Source organism: Gopherus flavomarginatus, chromosome 2 (genome assembly GCF_025201925.1).
Source record: "Gopherus flavomarginatus isolate rGopFla2 chromosome 2, rGopFla2.mat.asm, whole genome shotgun sequence".
Lineage (NCBI taxonomy): Eukaryota > Metazoa > Chordata > Testudines > Testudinidae > Gopherus > Gopherus flavomarginatus.
Window position 1 is genome coordinate 34,978,415 of NC_066618.1, and position 17,950 is coordinate 34,996,364.

Here is a 17,950-nt window from a genome sequence, read left to right on the forward strand (position 1 = left end):
GCACGGGCTATTTGCAGGTGTCTAGTGCCTATGTAGAAATACCCAGAAATAACACTCTCCCATCCCTAAAGATAATCCTTACAATTTCAAGATCAGGTTATATTGCCTGGGCATTGTAGGAGACTTCAGATTGCTTCTCCCTGTGCTATACCTGTTCCATGTGTGATGGGGAGACTTTCCCTGAGAGCTGTCTCTCCAGGACTCCTCACAAATACTACTTTTTTTTTTTTTTGATGAAAATTTCATATTAATGTGAATTACATCTGTTCATAAATTTTCTGTGTAGATTGCATCATTACATATAGTATTTTAATCAAAACTATTGTAATGATACCATGCACTGTTGCATCACAAGGGTATAATGCTTTATTGTCACTGTTCAAAGTGGCGGAGAAGAGTGGCTGCTGTATAGTATACATAGTTCATTTCTTATTTATTACTTTAAGAAATGAAAACTGACCTTTTAAAAAAAGCTGACAGTTAAATCTTATTTCTCTGAGCATTCTGGCTCTTCATCTTTGCAGCTCAGCGCTGGTTCTTTCTCTCAAGTTCTTTCAGAAAAAGTTCAGTGAAACTTGTACTGAATCTATTTCCTAAGTTTTTGAGCAGGTTTACTTTTCAGCCACCTGCAATGCTTTTGCAGTTGCACATGTTCGTTTTCTGTGAAGTTACTTTTTTAGCATCCAAAATATTTTTATAGGACACAGACTTTTGATATCACAATGAAAGCGGAAAATCTATCCTTACATTTCTCCTGAGTGAATTGCAAACAATGAAAATTAGATTCTCATGTTTTATTTAATTAAAACATTTTTCTAGCAATGCTGTACTTGCCAGTTAGACTGTCATGCTAAGCCTCTTATAAAGGCTGAAATTTCTTATGTTAAATCTCTGACCAGACATGATTTTTTAAAAAAAGGAAGCTTGGGTAAAAAAAACAAACAACTTCTTTGCTGTTTTTTAGTTAATAAAATGTGAGAAATCCCCTTGTACTTGAAGACAAATGCTCATTTGTGAGCAAAGAGCTTATGAAAGAAAAAATGTGGTACTTCATGTGCCTTGCCATTTTTTTTTTAAATCTTCCTAGAATGTGGTTATCAAAAGACCAGTGCATATCCTCATCCAACTTGCAGATCGCATCCCTGGTGGACTATTGGCTACTGGTGACTTTCTGCTCCATCCTGCTTCCCATAATTTTCATTTGAATCTTGAACACTTTTTTTTTGTGTACCCAGTGAAGGTGAAATGAATGTATAGTCTAATTTCAAAACTCTGAAACATTTGAATATGCAATCAGGATTTTGAATATGTGCTATCAAATGCATTGGTAGCATATTTCCTTGTTTTACTTCATTGTTTTTTCCTTAAACAGAATATCTTAATGTATTATGTCTAATCTTAAATGCATTGAAGTAAGGACTTTCAAAGTCCTGGTTCCCACAGCAATGGTAACTCTGAATTTTCCAACTTTTAGTGCTTAAATTTCAAACATATTAGGTCAACAGAGAGACTGAGTCTTTTCTGTTAATATTTTATATGGAGTAACAATCACAGATCAAAACTACATAAGCCGTACAAATTCCCCAAAGAATACCATTTATACAAAACCGTTAATCAGAATATCCACCAGTCTCTCTGTGTGAAGTTTTTCCTCCTAACGAACCTTGTTTTCAGTGAGGGGCAAGGGTAAAACAAAGAATAAAATAACATGAGTGGCTTCCATATAGCATAAAACTCTAACTGGAATGATTGATTTAAATAGCAAAATGTCTAATCTGCTCATCATAAATTATTGTGCTTGAGTAAATTTCCTTTGTGGTTTCAATCTGATATGATGGTGATCAACACTTCCTTTCTTAAACGGTTGTGTAGTATTGCTGTGCACTGTAACGCAGGGCTATGTTCGAGTTGTGGCTGAATTTTCAGTAGTGATTGAAGAACATTATGTGGAATTTGCAGCAGCCCAAAAAGAGGCTGTATGATTGACTCTCCCAAGTCCTTCTGTTGGCGGAAAGCTGTATGTCTTCTACCTACCTTCTAACACAATCTCAAACCATCTCTCTACTGGCTCTTTCCTGTATGCATATGATAGAATTTACATTATTAAGCTTTTTATTAGCTTATTACACTTGCCCTGAACTAGAGAACATGAAAACCTTTTATACCAAAGAAGTTAGTTGCCTGTCAAAACTAATACATTTTAATCCTCTGATGGGAGGTCTAGAAATGCAAAGTGTTACGCAAGCATTAAAGAGGTAAACCTTGTACTTCTATTAAGGAGATGCTTAAATGTTTTCTTTATGAATGGTGAAAATGAGCAATAGGCCTTTCCTAAGCTAGGAAAACTGACCCATAACTCACCTCTGGTGCATTTCCACCATTGCTAACAATGGTGGAAGCTGTACCTTGTCTTTCCCAGTGTGTTATCTAAACCTGCTCAGAGCACGTTTGTGATGTGGCACTAGAAATGCCTGCGTCTACCTGAAAATTGTCTGTTATGGTTACCACCCGTAGATAACTTTGTCACTGAAAAATAAGCCAAAGTTGTTAAGTGATTTACCTAAAATCACACAGGAAACCTCACGCAGTCAGGAATAGAACTCAGAGCTACCCTCTGTTTCTTGTGCATCAGACGCAAACCATCCCACTTATTCCTCTCTGCAGGCTGACGTCTTCACAGACATTGTTGCTTTTGCTTTCAAGAAAACCAGCTGTGTCTGCAGCACTGTCAGGCCTCCATATTCCAGATGTTTCAAGTTCCGTTTCAAGTCCCTATAATAAAATGAAGTTTAGCAAAGCTCTTCTGGCATTCCACTAATTCAGGAACATAGTGGGCAGGGAGGAGAGAGGATTCTGACTTCAAGTCCTTGGTATTCTAGTTGCCTTAGCTATTTTTTTCTGCAGTGCAGATCTCCGTAGACTTACTAAAATTTCTTCTCAGGGTATCCAGGACTAAGAGTTACCCTGTTAGACTCCCTCTCACTGGAGACTGGAGGTTTCTTAGGGTAGCTGGATGTTAGCTCCCTGACACTGCTAGCCTTTCAGCCACTCAAGCACTCTCCTCTGGGCTGTGCCAGCCCTCAGTTCACCTGGGAGGTTAACAGTAGGTGCACCCCAGTCCCTGAGTTTCCTTGCATTGTTCCCCAGTGATATCCAGCCACTAACACTGACTACTCAGACTTTCCAGATACTCTGCACCTACAGGTACCCAACCATTGCTCCTGTAAACCACACCGCATTTGTGAGTACTTAAGGTAAAATACAAGTAGGTTTATTTTAAGAAAGAATAAAGATTTGACTAGAAATGAGAGGTGGAAACGAGTGGTTGCAATAAAAACAATCATAAAACATGAACCTGGGTTTACCTTTTTATTAATTTCCTTCTCCACATTCTCAGTGAATGGTTAGAGTATCCTTCCCCACACTGTAAAGTGATAAGTCTTTTTTTGTTTCTAGTCACAGCTAGGGTGAAGCTCTGTCCTATTGAAATTTTCTTTTTTACTGTTAAGTGGCTTTGATTGTATGTTGTCTGACAGTATTGTGTGAGGTTAAATGATTGAAACTCGAATTGCTGGCCAGACAGGATGGGATGACAACTTCCTCTTGCTCAAATGGTCTATTACTGAGACATCCTGGTGATTAATCTTGACTTTTAGTCCAAGTCCATAAATCATACTTTCAAATAAACATATTATTCCTTAAATATCATCCATACATACATCTCATGATTTTCTGTAGATGCTTTACTACATGTTACTCTTCATGGATAAATGTCTGGCAAGATGTTTGGTGTGATGAATTCCTCAAGTCTGGGGTGAGAGGAGTTTGAAGAGACTTGGAGACCCTTTCCCAAAGGGTCCATGTCACTCTTCCTTTACAGGAGCTGAGAAATGTTTTTTTAAATGAGTCATCAAGCAGAGGCAACTTAAGTGGCACAGTAAGATGCAGCTGACCTTAGTATTTTTTCCATTAAAAAGTTAAGAATCTCTTCCGATCACAACCCACTTTTTTATCCTTCCCCTTTTCTTCCTCTCCTTGCCTCCCCCATCCCACCCAAAAGACCCCTCTCATAGGCTACATGTTGCAGTGACCTGCCCTCCAGTGGATGAGGGCTTGATGTGACTCCTTCCAAAACCTGCCAATGTTGTTGATTGTTATAGCGCAGTCCTGCGATGCACTAAAAGCTGCCAATGAGGAGCTGAGGGCCTTCATCCTCTACTGAAGTCCAATGAGAGCCAAGAGCCCTCACAGCTTTCACAAGTGGGCCCTGAGATGGTCAGTAGGGAGCAGCTCAAGAGACTTGTTCCCCTTCCTGTTTAGAATAAAGGGCGAGGTGTGCAACCGCCACAGCACTTAGCTGACACAGGGAGTGACGGATCAAGCATGGTCTGAAGTTCTGTTGTTAGACAATTGGACCAGCCTCCTTCCTCACTTTGCTCCTACAGTTCAACGTCTCCATTCTGTCTCTTTGGGAGTGTTCCATCTTGGCTCCTGTTCCATTTTGTCCAGAAGAGTCTAAATTTAGTAGGCTTTCTCTATGGGAATTTTGAAATGTGAAAATGGGGAAATGATCTTATGCTGAACATAACACTCCCCCGCCCACCGTCTCTGTGTGTGACCCTATTGCATACTAGTGAAAGGAGCAGTTTGTTTAGAGGAGGGTGAATTTTTAAGACTCTCCAGATTAGGGTCTGTTTATTTGTGTATATTGGGATCGGTATGCCCATGCCTACTGAGGGGGAGCAGAATTTGAGTTGACTGCCTAGAACAAAGAACCTGCTATTGACCTTGCTAGTTTTAACAGTGCTAGATTTTCAGATCATTTGCCCAAATCCTACATTAACATGTGCATATGGAGGGGTGTATAGTTTCACAGATTTTGTTTGATTGAAAATTTGACCCTTTTAATCTTCAGTTTGCAGTGAAGTCTGTTCTTCAGCTTAGAAAAAGATTTCTCTAGTTTCATAATAGAATTACAACCTTACTAAATTTCTGGTAAATAAGGCTTCAGGAATATATTTTAACTTTTTTTTTTGTTTTTTAGCCTTTTGATTTTAATGAAGCTTTTCAACATATCTAAAAGCAACATTTTCTTTAATTTAAAGGTTTGCCTGTATTATTCCTCTTACTCTTTAAAACACATTCTCTGACTGCCTGGAAGACAAATTTCCAGTATTTAAGGCTGCTTTGGGAAAAATTTGTCAAAGTGAGTGACTTAATACTGATACAATATGCCAAGTGGGACATACCACAGTCATGTTGGAGACTATTATAATTCACCTAATTGTTATATTCTGTTGGAGGCTTACCAAAAAAAAAGCCATTTGAGGGAGAGCAACCGAAGTGGCAGAGTGAATTTCCCTCCACTTTTTTTTTGATACCAAGGAAAAATTTTCAAATAAAGAGAATGTGTCTTGCTTCAGAGCTTCAAGATCGTAGTTTTAGCTGCTGCTCTGTGCTTCAGGTTCCAATCTAATTTCCGTTAAGTAGGTGGGCGTCATTGCAAAGATACAAAAATCTGCTGCTGTGCATCTCTGCATATACACAACAGAAGATTTTAACTGAGTGGCCACCTGTAAAGTGAAGACTAAAATTTAACCATTGGCCTTCACAGGTGGTGCTTGTGAAGCTCAAAGATGAGCCATTAAAAGTCATTAATTATTTAAGACTTTTTAAAAGGGGGAGGGCTTGGACAAAATTGGATGAATTTAGCAAAATGCTTTATCAATATTTCAAGATCATTAAATGTGGTTAATTTAAAAAGACCAATAGGAGCTGCTAATTGAAGCCCTGGTAAGACTATGTTCTAGTTTTGGGAATATGTAATGTAAGAAATGCTGAAGATTCCCCTCTTAACAGGTGAGGGTTATCTGTATTGTGCTGATATTACACAAGCTACTACATATTGATGACTTTGGTTCATGACGTTAATCTGTAAAAGCCTCTTGACTGTAAGTCCTATCTAAAGGTAGGAGCATGTGTGTGACTTTTGTTACAGATTAAGTGAGACATGTATCTGGTTGCTCTAGCCTTTTACCTTAAGTGGTCTGTACCTACCAGGACTTCAGGAAATGAGACTAACTAGCCTGTCTCTTGACAGATTTCTTTCCCACCCTGTGACTTGTCTGCACTGTGGGAGGGATGTGTGTGAGGGATGGACTTCAGCTGTATGTTTTTGTTTAAAGCTACCAGAAATTAAGCTCCTGAAAAACAGTCTGACTAACTTTTGTTTTAATTGCCGTGTGCAACTATGGTAGGACATGTATAATGCAAATATTTACTGTTGCTAAATTCTTTTGAGTACATTTAACAAAAGTAAACAGCAACACATCTTCCCGTATTTTTTTAAATAGTTTAAAATGTCAAACAGGAGAGAGCATTTTTAGTTTTTCATAAGTTACCCTGCTTGTTGCTAACACTTGTCCTCTCCTGTGGATTCAGTGATTATAGGCTGTATCTTAAAGGTATACCCTCCCTTTAACAGAGTGGGCTCTAGTGAATGTCTAAATGGAAGTCAGAACCCTTGAACATGGCCCTTTTTTTTTCTTCTTTCTTTTAGGATAAAAGGTTACAGGATAATCTTGCTCCAGGAGACTGTTGCTTTTCTCAGTAAAATTGTTGTCTGCTGTCTCTAAATTGAGACTTTTTTTCCAAAGCCAAGTATGGGAGTTAGCCACCACATTCTTTATCATGCCACCATCACCAGATTTATTTCAATGGGTACCTTGGTCTGCTTGCAACTTGGGGGCAGAACCAGATCTGTCAGTCACTGTCAGGAAAGCAGTACCCAAACACCTCTGAAGTTTTTCCAGTACTATCTACCTATGCAGTGGCAGGCAACTGAGACAGGCTTCTCCGCTTGCAGAGCTTTTCTAAGGGAAATTCCAAACTTCATTTCAAATTTTGGATCCAGAATCTTGCAGAAGATAGCAACACTGTTACACTGTTCCTATTTATGCCTTTCTGGATGAGCAGACTATGGCTCTTGGATCTGATTAGGCTAACATTGGACCTTGCAATATGTGCGTCTCTGAGGAAGGCTGTTATTGCAAAAACAGGTCCTCCATCCTGGACCGCCCAGGTTCAAAATGGATACTAAGGGCTGTTCCACACTACAAAGTTAGATCAGCTTAACTACATTGCTCAGGGCTGTGAAAGTTTCCCGTCCTGTTGTTAAGATGACCTAAGCCTCATTGTGGACACCGCTAGGTTGATAGAATTTCTTTTGTCAGACTAGCTATTGCCTCTTGGAGAGGTGGCTTTACTAGTGATGGAAGGCCCCTTCAGTTATTGTAGTACACATCTACGATACTATGCTACAACTGCACAGCTGTGGCAGTGCACCTGTGCCACTGTATTGTTTCTAGTGTAGACATAGACTAAGAGGAAGTAACTTTCACTCTCATGGACCCTAAAATGTCATCCAGTAGAATGTATTGTATGGGCTGGTGCAAAGTCCATAGTGTACCTACCATATTCACCAAAGTTTTGTACAAATCCAATAGTAAATGCTTCCTTTAGGGGAAACAACGTGTATTGTACCTGCACAAGGTCATAGAGCCAACCTTGGAACTACATTCTGCTTCTTACAGCACTGTCCAGATTGACCCCCTGTGGGAGGTGTCATTATTCTGCCCATTGGCTAAAGTAGACCTAAGGGCTACAGTCCCCAGTCAGAGGAGTTTGTTTTTTTTAAAGCTGGGAGCTTTCTCTGGGACCCACTATTGTACATTGAATTCATGCAAATAATCATAGCACTCATTTATGAAAATAAATTGAAGAAATGTTCTTGTTTGGTTACTCATCAAAGTCCCAGTCCTTAGGAGCACTGACAGTCATAGGGCAGGGAAGTTATGCCTCTTGTCTGAGGCAGACACATGGTCAGCCATATAAAAATTCACCAAATTCTACATATTAATCATCAAAGGTTTAGATAATACCATTTTCTTGGCAGAGGTCTTCTCCATGCTGTAATGCCCAGGGGAGGATGGAGGGTGGAGGACATGTACATCTCATTTTGGGCTTTCATATTGAAAATCCCATTGTAACAGATCTCTGAACCATAGCACAGTGTAGAATTGGGAAAACATATTTGTGCTCACCTGAAAATTTTATTTTGTCAAGGGCTATGGTCCACTGTGGAGACAAGTGGATCATTGAGAATAGAAGTGGAAACTGACCTCCAAAGATTTGGGGTTGTTTCATTAGGAGGAATTCCCTGTGCTCTGCAGTAGAACTTGTGCATTTTCCTCAGTGTCTTTAACAGAAAGATTTCTAATTTACAAAAGTAGAATTGAATTATCCTGGCCATAGAATTTGTCTCAGCTGGAGATAATTTCAAAAGGTAGTCATTTTCCTGCTTGCTGCCTGTTACTAGGAAGTTTGGTTCTGCCCCCAAGCTGCAAGCAGGCTGAAGTACCAGTTGTAGTGGTTCTGTGGCTCTAATTGCCCCAAGAAAGGAATTTTTCACATAAGTACATCTTCCTATTCCTGATAGCTTCAGTGGTAACTGTGGCCAGATCCCCAGGTTGGCTTTCAAAATCTCAAACCCAGTGAATAGGGAAGCGTGAGCTGCTGGTTTTAGAGCCAGTGATTGCTGAAGCAAATGTGACTGTATTATGCAAATATGGAACTCATTGCTTTTATGAAGCACTTCAGGACCACTTGAGTTCAAAAGTTATGAGATGGTATGCTGCCTTTTTAGTAGAGACAAACAGCTCTGGTCTCAAGCAATACATATACAACAGAGTTTGAAAATGTAGTTTATTCAGTTACTTACCATAGGCAAGTAGGGAATTTCCATGGGCTTGAGGGGGAAAAGTGTGCAGAAATTCATTAATGTTTAGGATCTATTTTAGTTGTGTTTCTCTCCTTTTATTGTTGTGAAGGTACCCATCTGCAAATTTAGGAAAAAAACACTGCAACAGTGTCTGTCCTAAGCCTACACATGGGCAACTGCAGTGCTTCTGCAGTTGCTTATATATTTACCAAACAAAACCAGAGTGGAGCTAATAAGAGGCTCCATTTCACTGCTGCTGCCTGGGGCTCTGTGTGCAGCAGTGAAGTCCAAGTATTAGACTCCTTTCGCTCTAGAGAATTCTGTGGGAAGTAGTGGAAACTCAAACTAGTCACTGGAGAGGAGAATAGCAAAACATGGAGGCTGAGAAGGGTAGAGAATTGGATTCTTCCTAGCAGCAGTAGCCAGGGGTTGAGGAGAGAAGAATAACAGACTTCCTCTTGGCCTTGCAGAAGACTGGAGGGTAATAGGGTATTCCAGTAGCTGGAGATTGGAAGCTGGTGGTCTCACCAGGATATTCACCTTGAACATTTCTGGTCAGGGCAGGCTCTAGGTTTTTGCCGCCTCAAGCAAAAAAAATTTGGCTTCCCCTCCCCTCTTTTTGGCTTCTACACATTTTCACTTTTCAATGTTTGTTCGTTTGGTCTTGTTTTTGACTGTTTAAAATTAAAAATAATGAAAACAGAGAATTTGTAGTTAGTGAAATAAAACAATTTCCTAGTAGTGTAATCATTTACTCGCTGGACTGGTCATGGAGTGAGCTGGGCTGTGTCTGCCTGGGCAGAGCTAGGGCTGCCTCTGTGCCAGATGCCTTGGCATAGGCAGGACATCAGTGCCAATCCCAGGGCTCATGTGATCCATGTGGGTCAGACCAAGTCATGCTGCTGGTGGGCTACCCAGCTTGGCTGTCACTGCCGAGTAGCCAGAGGGGCCTGGAGCTGCATAGGAGACACCGAACAGCTCTGCCTCCTGTCTCTCCTTCCCCACGAGCTCACCCAGGGGCTTGGCGCTGCCCTCCGAAGCTGGGCGTCGCAGCCCTGTGCCAGCAGGAGCAAGCAGCGGGTGTTCGGGGGGGGCAGAGCAGACAGCGGCTGGTGGTCGCAGGGCAGCGTGCCCGGGCCCCCCGCGAGCCGGCCGCTGGCTCAGCCTGCGCAGCGGCACGAGTTCAGCTCAGTCTGGGCTGCTGCTCCCTTCCCTGGGCAGAAGGCGGCGAAGGCAGGGACAAGCTGAGGAGGGGCCTGCAGCTGGCGCTGGACGAGCAGCCCGCCTGGCCGCCATGTAAGTTTTCTTTTTTGTGTTTGTCATCAGGGATTTCACTGTTAAGACACCGTTAATATGGTCGCCTGCCATATTTACTATTCTTTCTAAACATCGGGATGGTTTGTTCTTGCAACCTCAATAAGGATTCTTTAAAATACAGCCAGCTCTCCTGGACTCCTTTCCCCCTCATGTTGTTCTCCCAGGGGATCCTGCCCATCGGTTCCCTGAGGGAGTCAAAGTCTGCTTTTCTGAAGTCCAGGGTCCGTATTCTGCTGCTCTGCTTTCTTCCTTGTGTCAGTATCTTGAACTCGACCATCTCATGGTCACTGCCTCCCAGGTTTCCATCCACTTTTGCTTTCCCTACTAATTCTTCCCAGTTTGTGAGCAGCAGGTCAAGAGCAGCTCTGGCCCTAGTTGGTTCCTCCAGCACTTGCACCAGGAAATTGTCCCCTACACTTTCCAAAAACTTCCTGGATTGTCTGTGCACCACTGTATTGCTCTCCCAGCAGATATCAGGGTGATTGAAGCCTCCCATGAGAACCAGGGCCTGCGATCTAGTAACTTCTGTTAGTTGCCTGAAGAAAGCCTCATCCACCTCATCCCCCTGGTCTGGTGGTCTATAGCAGACTCCCACCACAACATCAACCTTGTTGCTCACACTTCTAAACTTAATCCAGAGACTCAGGTTTTTCTTCAGTTTCATACTGGAGCTCTGAGCAGTCATACCGCTCTCTTACATACAATGCAATACCCCTTCCTTTTCTGCCAAGCTTGTCCTTCCTGAACAGTTTATATCCATCCATGACAGTACTCCAGTCATGTGAGGTATCCCACCAAGTCTCTCTTGTTCCAAACACATCATAGTTTCTTGACTGTGCCAGGACTTCCAGTTCTCCCTGCTTGTTTCCCAGGCTTCTTGCATTTGTGTATAGGCACTTAAGATAATTTGCTGATTGTCCTGCTTTCTCAGTATGAGACAGGAGTCCTCCCCTCTTATGCTCTCCTGCTCGTGCTTCTTCCCGGTATCCCATTTCCCCACTTACCTCAGGGCTTTGGTCTCCTTTCCCCAGTGAACTATGCCCATGAGTTATCCGCACACTGACTGTTTACACTGTCTGGGGGAACCCACCTCAGCGACCGCTGCAAAACTTGTAGATCTTTTAAGTCTTGTACTTCCACATTCACATATTCGAGGGCCACAGGCATTTCCTCTCCTTCGCGGTAGGACAGGAGCGCTAACAGTTCACTGTTCTCTCATTTGGCCTCTCGATGGCACCCAGAGTCTTCACAAAGTGTGTCTGTGGTTGTGGCCTACCTCAGGGGTCCAGATTTTTCCCTACCTCGATGACTGGCTGGTCAAAGGCAGCTCCAGATCACAAGTACCGAACCATATAACACTCCTCCTGTCCAAGTGCACCACACTGAGGCTGCTGGTTAATAGCACCAAATCCACATTGGTACTGGTGGAATGCATGGAGTTCATTGGCATGATTCTGGATGTGGCATTGGCCAGAGCCTGCCTGTCTCCCTCCCCCCAGACAGATTCTAAACCTTGTTGGAGCTCATTGGGGTGGTTACAAGGTTTCCCGTGACTAGTGCCAGAGCATGCCTCCATCTCCTGGGTCATATGTTGGCATGCACATATGCCGTTCGTCACGTCAGAGTCAGGATGCGGCCCCTTCAGCTCTGGTTGGCCTCTGCATTCTCCCAGTCCAGAGACAGGATGGACAAAGTTCTTACTGTGCCTGAACCCATGCTAGCCTCGCTCCACTGGTGGTCCACTCCGGGGAACATGCTCCAAGGGGTCTCATTCAGGGGCGGGCCCCGAATGTAGAGTTGTTGTCCGATGCATTGGACTTGGGATGGGGAGCCCATGTGGGAAACCTTCAGACCCAAGGGCTGTGTTCCGTGCAGGAACTAGCCTACAAGTAAATGTCAAAGAGCTCAGGATGATCTGTCTAGCCTGCCATGGCCCTTCGCTCGTGTATAGCAGGCAGGGTAGTCAGAGTTCTCACGAAGAACACAGCCTCGATGTTCTACATCAACAGGCAAGGCAGGGCCCGCTCCTCAGCCCTCTGCCAGGAAGCCCTCAGGCTGTGGGTCTTTTGTATAGCCCACAATATCAGCTTGGAAGCCCACCACTTACCGGACATCGGAAACTCTTGGGCAGATCGGCTGAGCCAGGACTTCTCCTCTCAGCACGAATGGTCGCTGCACTCGGAAGTGGTGCACAGGATTTTCCGAATGTGGGGCACTCCCGAAGTGGACCCCTTTGCAGCCAGGCAGAACTGCTGGTGTCCTCATTTCTGTTCCAGGGGAGGGCTCCAACACCTTCCTTCTGTTCTGGTTGCATCAACTTTTGTATGCCTTTCCCCCTATTCCACTGATCGGCAAGGCCTTGGAAAAGATCAGGTCGGACAGAACTCACGTCTTTCTGATTGCCCTGGCGTGGCCCAGACAGCATTGGTATGGGACTCTCATGAGCTTGTCAGTCAACATGACTGTCAACCTGCCCGGACCCTCCCTCTCAGGACCAAGGTTGCTTCCTCCACCCCAACCTAGCAGCCCTCCACCTCACAGTGTGGTTGCTCAATTGTTAGGCCAAGAGGAGAGGACTTGCTTGGAGGGATTCCAGCACATCCTCTTGGAGAGCAGGAGGCCCTCCATGTGTCAGGCCTACCTGGCAAAATGGTCCCTGTTTTCCCAGGGGCCCGCTGATTGGAGCGTCTGGCCAGTGGCTGCTCTGATCCAGTTTATACCTCCTTCATTTCAGAGCCCAGGGCATAGTGCCCTTGTCTGTCAAGGTGCATCTGGCAGCCATATTGGCCTTCCACCTGCCAGTACAGGGCCACACTATATTCTCTCATGCCATGACCGGTCGATTCCTTAAGGGCTTGGATCACCTCTTTCCTTATGTTAGACCCCTGATCCCTCAGTGGGACCTGAACTTCATGCTGGCCAGGCTAACAGGGCCTCCATTTGAGCTACTTGCTACATGTTCCTGGTCCCACCTCTCATGGAAAGTAGTCTTGTGGTGATCACGTCTGCTAGAAAGGTCTCAGAGCTTCGGGCTCTGAACACAGTATTCCATAAGTATAAGGTCCAGCTCCACCCACACCTTTTCCTCCCTAAAGTGGTCTCCGCCTATCATATGGGCCTGGCCTTTTACCTGGAACATACAAAACGGTTCAGAAAGTTTTCAGCTGTTCATCGCTACTGCCATGCACATGAAAGGTCAGCCAATTTTCCACTCAGCGGCTCTCCAACTGGATCATTTCATGTATTTGTACTTGTTATGACCTGACGGGTTCCCCCGCCACCGATTTGTGAGGGTGCACTCCACCAGGGCGCAAGCCTTGTCAGCTGCCTTTCTGGCTCATGTCCCTATTCAGGACATTTGTAGGACTGCCACGTGGTCATCGGTCCACCATGTTCACCTCGTATTATGCGATAGTCTCCCGAACTAGGGAGGATGCTGGGTTTGGCAGGGCAGTGCTCCATCCTGAGTGTCTGAACTCGTACCCACCTCAAACAGGATATAGTTTGGAATCACCTATTGTGAAATGCACATGAGCAATCACTTGAAGAAAAGACTGTTACCTTTTCCATAACTGGTATTCAAGATGTGTTGCTCATATCTATTCCACATCCCGTCCTCCTTCCCCACTGTCAGAGTTGTCTGGCAAGAAGGAACTTAGGGCCGGGGGAATGCGCCGCGCCCCTTATAATGTGCCATAGCAGTGCCACTCCAGTGGTCGCTAAGAGTGCTCCTCTATGGGCATTGCTAAGGGAAAAACTTCCAGCACCAGTGCACATGGTGAGCACACACCTATTGTGGAATGGACATGAGCAACACATCTTGAAGAATACCAGTTACGGAAAAAGTAATGGTCTTTTTCAAGCCATCTATTATTCACTCTGAGGCTGTGAAAACAAGCTTGGTAGACTGTGCTTCTTTTAAGTTCCTCCTCCACTTACCTTGCGTCCTAGTTTGCGATTTTTTAATAGGGTATAGAAACTGCTGAGAGGTTTTTGTTCCTTCCACTATAACTCCAAAGAGCTCAAGATGATTTAAGCACATACTAGAATTCAGTTGACTAAATCTGTGCTTCTGTTGCAAGCATTTGAAAATCACCTCTGTATGCTTAGTCCGCAAAGAGTTAAGGTAAATCTGCAGTATTTTAAAAAAAAAAAAAAAAATGTGCTCTGAAACTTGGCAATAGTGGGAGGGTTTCAGAGCTCAAGCTTCAGCCCAAGCAGGAATGTCTACACTGCTATTTTTAGCCCTGTAGCACAATCCTGGGTGAACCGACCCAGGCTCTGACACCCACTGCTGTGGGGGAAGTGTTTTTTGTTTTACAGTGTAAACATACCTGTCTGTTCTTAGGATCTGCTGACCTCTTGGGTGCTTATATGTTGGGCATGATTAGATGGTGGAAAATTGCTGTTGAATACAAACTAATTTTATGAGTCATCTGGGTGCTTGTTTCCGCTTTACTAAACAGTGTATGCAGCATAATACTGGTTTTGATTGGGGCAGATGGCTATTTCCAGAGACTGATCTAAGCAACTACTGACAGACAAGGATCTTCTTGCTCTCTTTCACACTCTCTTGCTCTCGTGGGTTCTGATTGTTGCTGTATATCCTTGGCCTTTTAATTTGGTTCCCTCAACTGGGAGTTAAACAATGCCCAGCTTATGTGAAGAGAGGCTTGTTTTATGCCATCAAAATTAGTTTGCTCCTTCAAATTGCAGGGTCAGGGTCCCATAGTCTGTACTGCCTCTACTTATTTGGTCCTTGCCCTCTAAATTGGTGGAGCATAGTACAGGTGTAACCCTTGACCCACCACCCTCAACCCCCACCCCACCCCTTGGAGGTTAATTCCAGGGATTGGATCCACCAAACCAAATCTCCATTCTGAGTAGAGATTGATGCCCTATTTAAAGCATACAATAGACCGTGTTAAGCTTTGGATCCATTTTCTTTGGTAAAGACAAAATTTGGAGCAGGCACAGAAGGTAGCTAAAACATTAGTGGCAGGGAAACTATGTCTTTCTGGTGTAGTAAGTTGGTGGCTTGAGAGAGTATTGGTGGCTTGGGGCAAGTCACTTAATCTTTGTCGTCTTTTCTCATCTGTAAAAATGAAATAACTGATCACTAATGTCAATTATAAGGGTATTGAGCATGGTTAATCCAGTAATATCTATAAGGTATGTTTGAAAATCAAAAATTTTATAATAGATCACTGTTACTACTATTCTTACTTGGAACTGCATTGTTATTCCGCAGAGTGCAATTATTTTATTTTTAAAACAAGGATCTTGTTTATTACTCTAAATTTTTTTTGCAAACTTTTTTTCCTTATTTTAGTGAGGCTAATAAAGTAGTTTGTTTCAAGTGCTATTAATTTAATAATTCAAATTGTTTTTAATTGATTTTGACTTGACTATTTAGGCATGTCTTTAAATAAAACATCCTTTTCTGTTTTAAATTTAGACTGTGGACATCCATAAAGAGAAAGTGGCTCGCAGAGAGATAGGTATTTTGACAACCAATAAGAACACATCAAGAACTCATAAAATTATAGCGCCGGCAAACATGGAGCGTCCTGTAAGATACATTCGAAAACCTATCGACTATACCGTGCTGGATGATGTCGGCCATGGAGTAAAGGTGAGAATCCATGTAAATTTTGAAGACTTATTTGCACTGAATGTGGTGGGAATTTTAGTTGAGATTAAAATACTTAGTTCTTGGTGCTGCTGTGAAGAGTGAGGGGTTGATACAAATGTACCCAGGAGCAGCGCAGGCACAAAGTGAGATGTTTATGTTGAGATCTTGAGCAATTTCTGCTTATAAACTTGTAACTGCCTTAAGTAACCACAAACCAGGAAACAATGGCTCATGATTCTGATAATGGATATTTCATAACAATGCAATTGCACTAATGACTCGTCAGAAAAAGGGACATGACTGACTTGTTATGAAAAACATTCCTTAGTTTAAAAAAAGTGCTGCAAAAGCCCTTTTTATCCCATTCTTCTCCTACACACCCATGTTTGTTTAAATTAAATTTAGGTCATGGGCAAACTTAATGGCTGGAGACTTCATTAGGGAGAGGTTTTTTCTGAAGGCACGAAGGGCACCCCACCCTTACCCCCATTGAAAAATCAATGGGAGTTGACGCTTCACTTTTCATTTGTTCATTTGGAAATCTTCCTCCATATATATAAATGTCTTGACCAAACTCAGCTTCTTGGGTACAACAGGTGGCCGCAGGAGAGTTAGGTAAGACTAATCAACATGGTACCTTTTGCCATCTGGGAATCTTTCCTTGTCTGGTAATAGCAGGTTTTATTTTTCCTTAGCTGACATGATAGTACATTCAGTTAATTGCAGTCTTCCCCTGACTTACCTTTTAAAAAGCTTTTATTCAGGACCTTGTATCCAAATAAGGATTTGTGTGCTAGTCAGTCAGTAAAGCAGCTGCATCAATCTTGAAGTGGCTTTCTGTAGTGCTCAGCTCTAAGGACTAGATCCTTGTCTGTGGCAGAGAAGTAATCACCACAGATGGAGGGAAATGAGGAGGTGCCAAGGTGTCCTTGGCATTTCAGTGATCCTGGGGTTGCTTAGTAGCAGCTAAGCACAGTGAACCTTTAACCTGCTTTAACCTGTGACAGCTGTCAACAGCCTCAGGGCATAGGAGCTGTTAGGGGCCCCTGTAGTGCCTGGGGATCTCACTGCACAGCAGAGAACCTCTGAGGGGATGTCTGCACCGCCATTAAAAACCTGCAAACTGTTTAATTGCTATGTAGTTGTTCAGAGTTGGGCTGGAACCTGGGTTGTAGGATCCTGTGAGGTGGGAGGATCCCAGAGCTTGGGCTGCAACCTGAGTCTGAACATCTGCACCACAATTAAACAGTCCCTGAACCTGAGCCCCAGGAGTTGGCATGGTCCAGCTGTGGGTGTCTAATTGCAGCGTAGACATACCCTGTGAGCCAGATCCACTGGGCTTAGGGCTGCTTTATATTGGTACAGTGATGCAAAGCAGATGAAACGTACAGTCAGTGTTGGAACATAAAAGAGCAACCATACAAAGGAATCCATTTGACCGCATAGAAGTTAGTCACTTTTCTTTTAGGGCCCCTTGCATGTGAGAGAAGGTAGCTTGAGTCAGTGGAGAAGTGTCAGAATCCATGTTTCCAATGCCAGCTCTCAGTTCACCGTTTAGTCTATCACTCTGATATCTATCTAAAAGACCATAAAATAGACTAATCTGTTAGCCGCTGCTGCGTTATTGAGGGGTGCGTATCCTCGAGCCTCATAAGCTAGATGTTTGATTTAGACTCCAGTGCTGTTACATAGTAATAGCAGCTTTCTCCAATTTGTACACTTTTTTTTATTTTGGCATGTCTATTTTAATAACATGTTCAACTTCAGTTAGGAAAAAAAATAGTCTGCCCTTTGGTACTGATAGTCTTCTGTTCACTGGGCAAATGGCTTTTTTCTAAAAGGCTTTTTGGAATTTTATACAAGTTTCAATGGTAGCTTTTGCAATCTGCCAACAAATTAACCTCATATGGAAAACTGACTTTACTAGAAACCTGAATTGTAGTGGCCTTGATTTGTAGTATACTATGTTAACTATATCTTACTTTTGTTTCTTCACTGTGTGATTGGCCTACTGCCAAGCTGTCAATTCTGCTATAGGCGATGGGACAATGGCTGTGTGTGTGAAAAGATGATGCCCTTGTCTCTACCACATGGATTCATTATGCAAATACCATAATTGCCAGGTAAACCTTATGCACCTGCTATTGGAAACCGCATCCATAGCCTTCCACTACATAAACATAGACCTCAACCCAACCACTTCAGTAGCTGTATGTATC

General features: G+C 43.1%; 1 protein-coding gene across 9 annotated transcripts in view; it reads left to right on the plus strand.

Moving 5' to 3' along the window:
- ABI1 (abl interactor 1) overlaps positions 1-17,950 on the plus strand; it is a 118,380-nt gene that overhangs the window by 68,350 nt on the left and 32,080 nt on the right. For all 9 annotated transcript variants that reach the window (XM_050939115.1, XM_050939120.1, XM_050939118.1 and 6 more), the window contains exon 3: positions 15,555-15,731. In XM_050939115.1, coding sequence (XP_050795072.1) covers positions 15,555-15,731 — 177 coding nt within the window. The remainder of the gene's footprint in view (positions 1-15,554; positions 15,732-17,950) is intronic.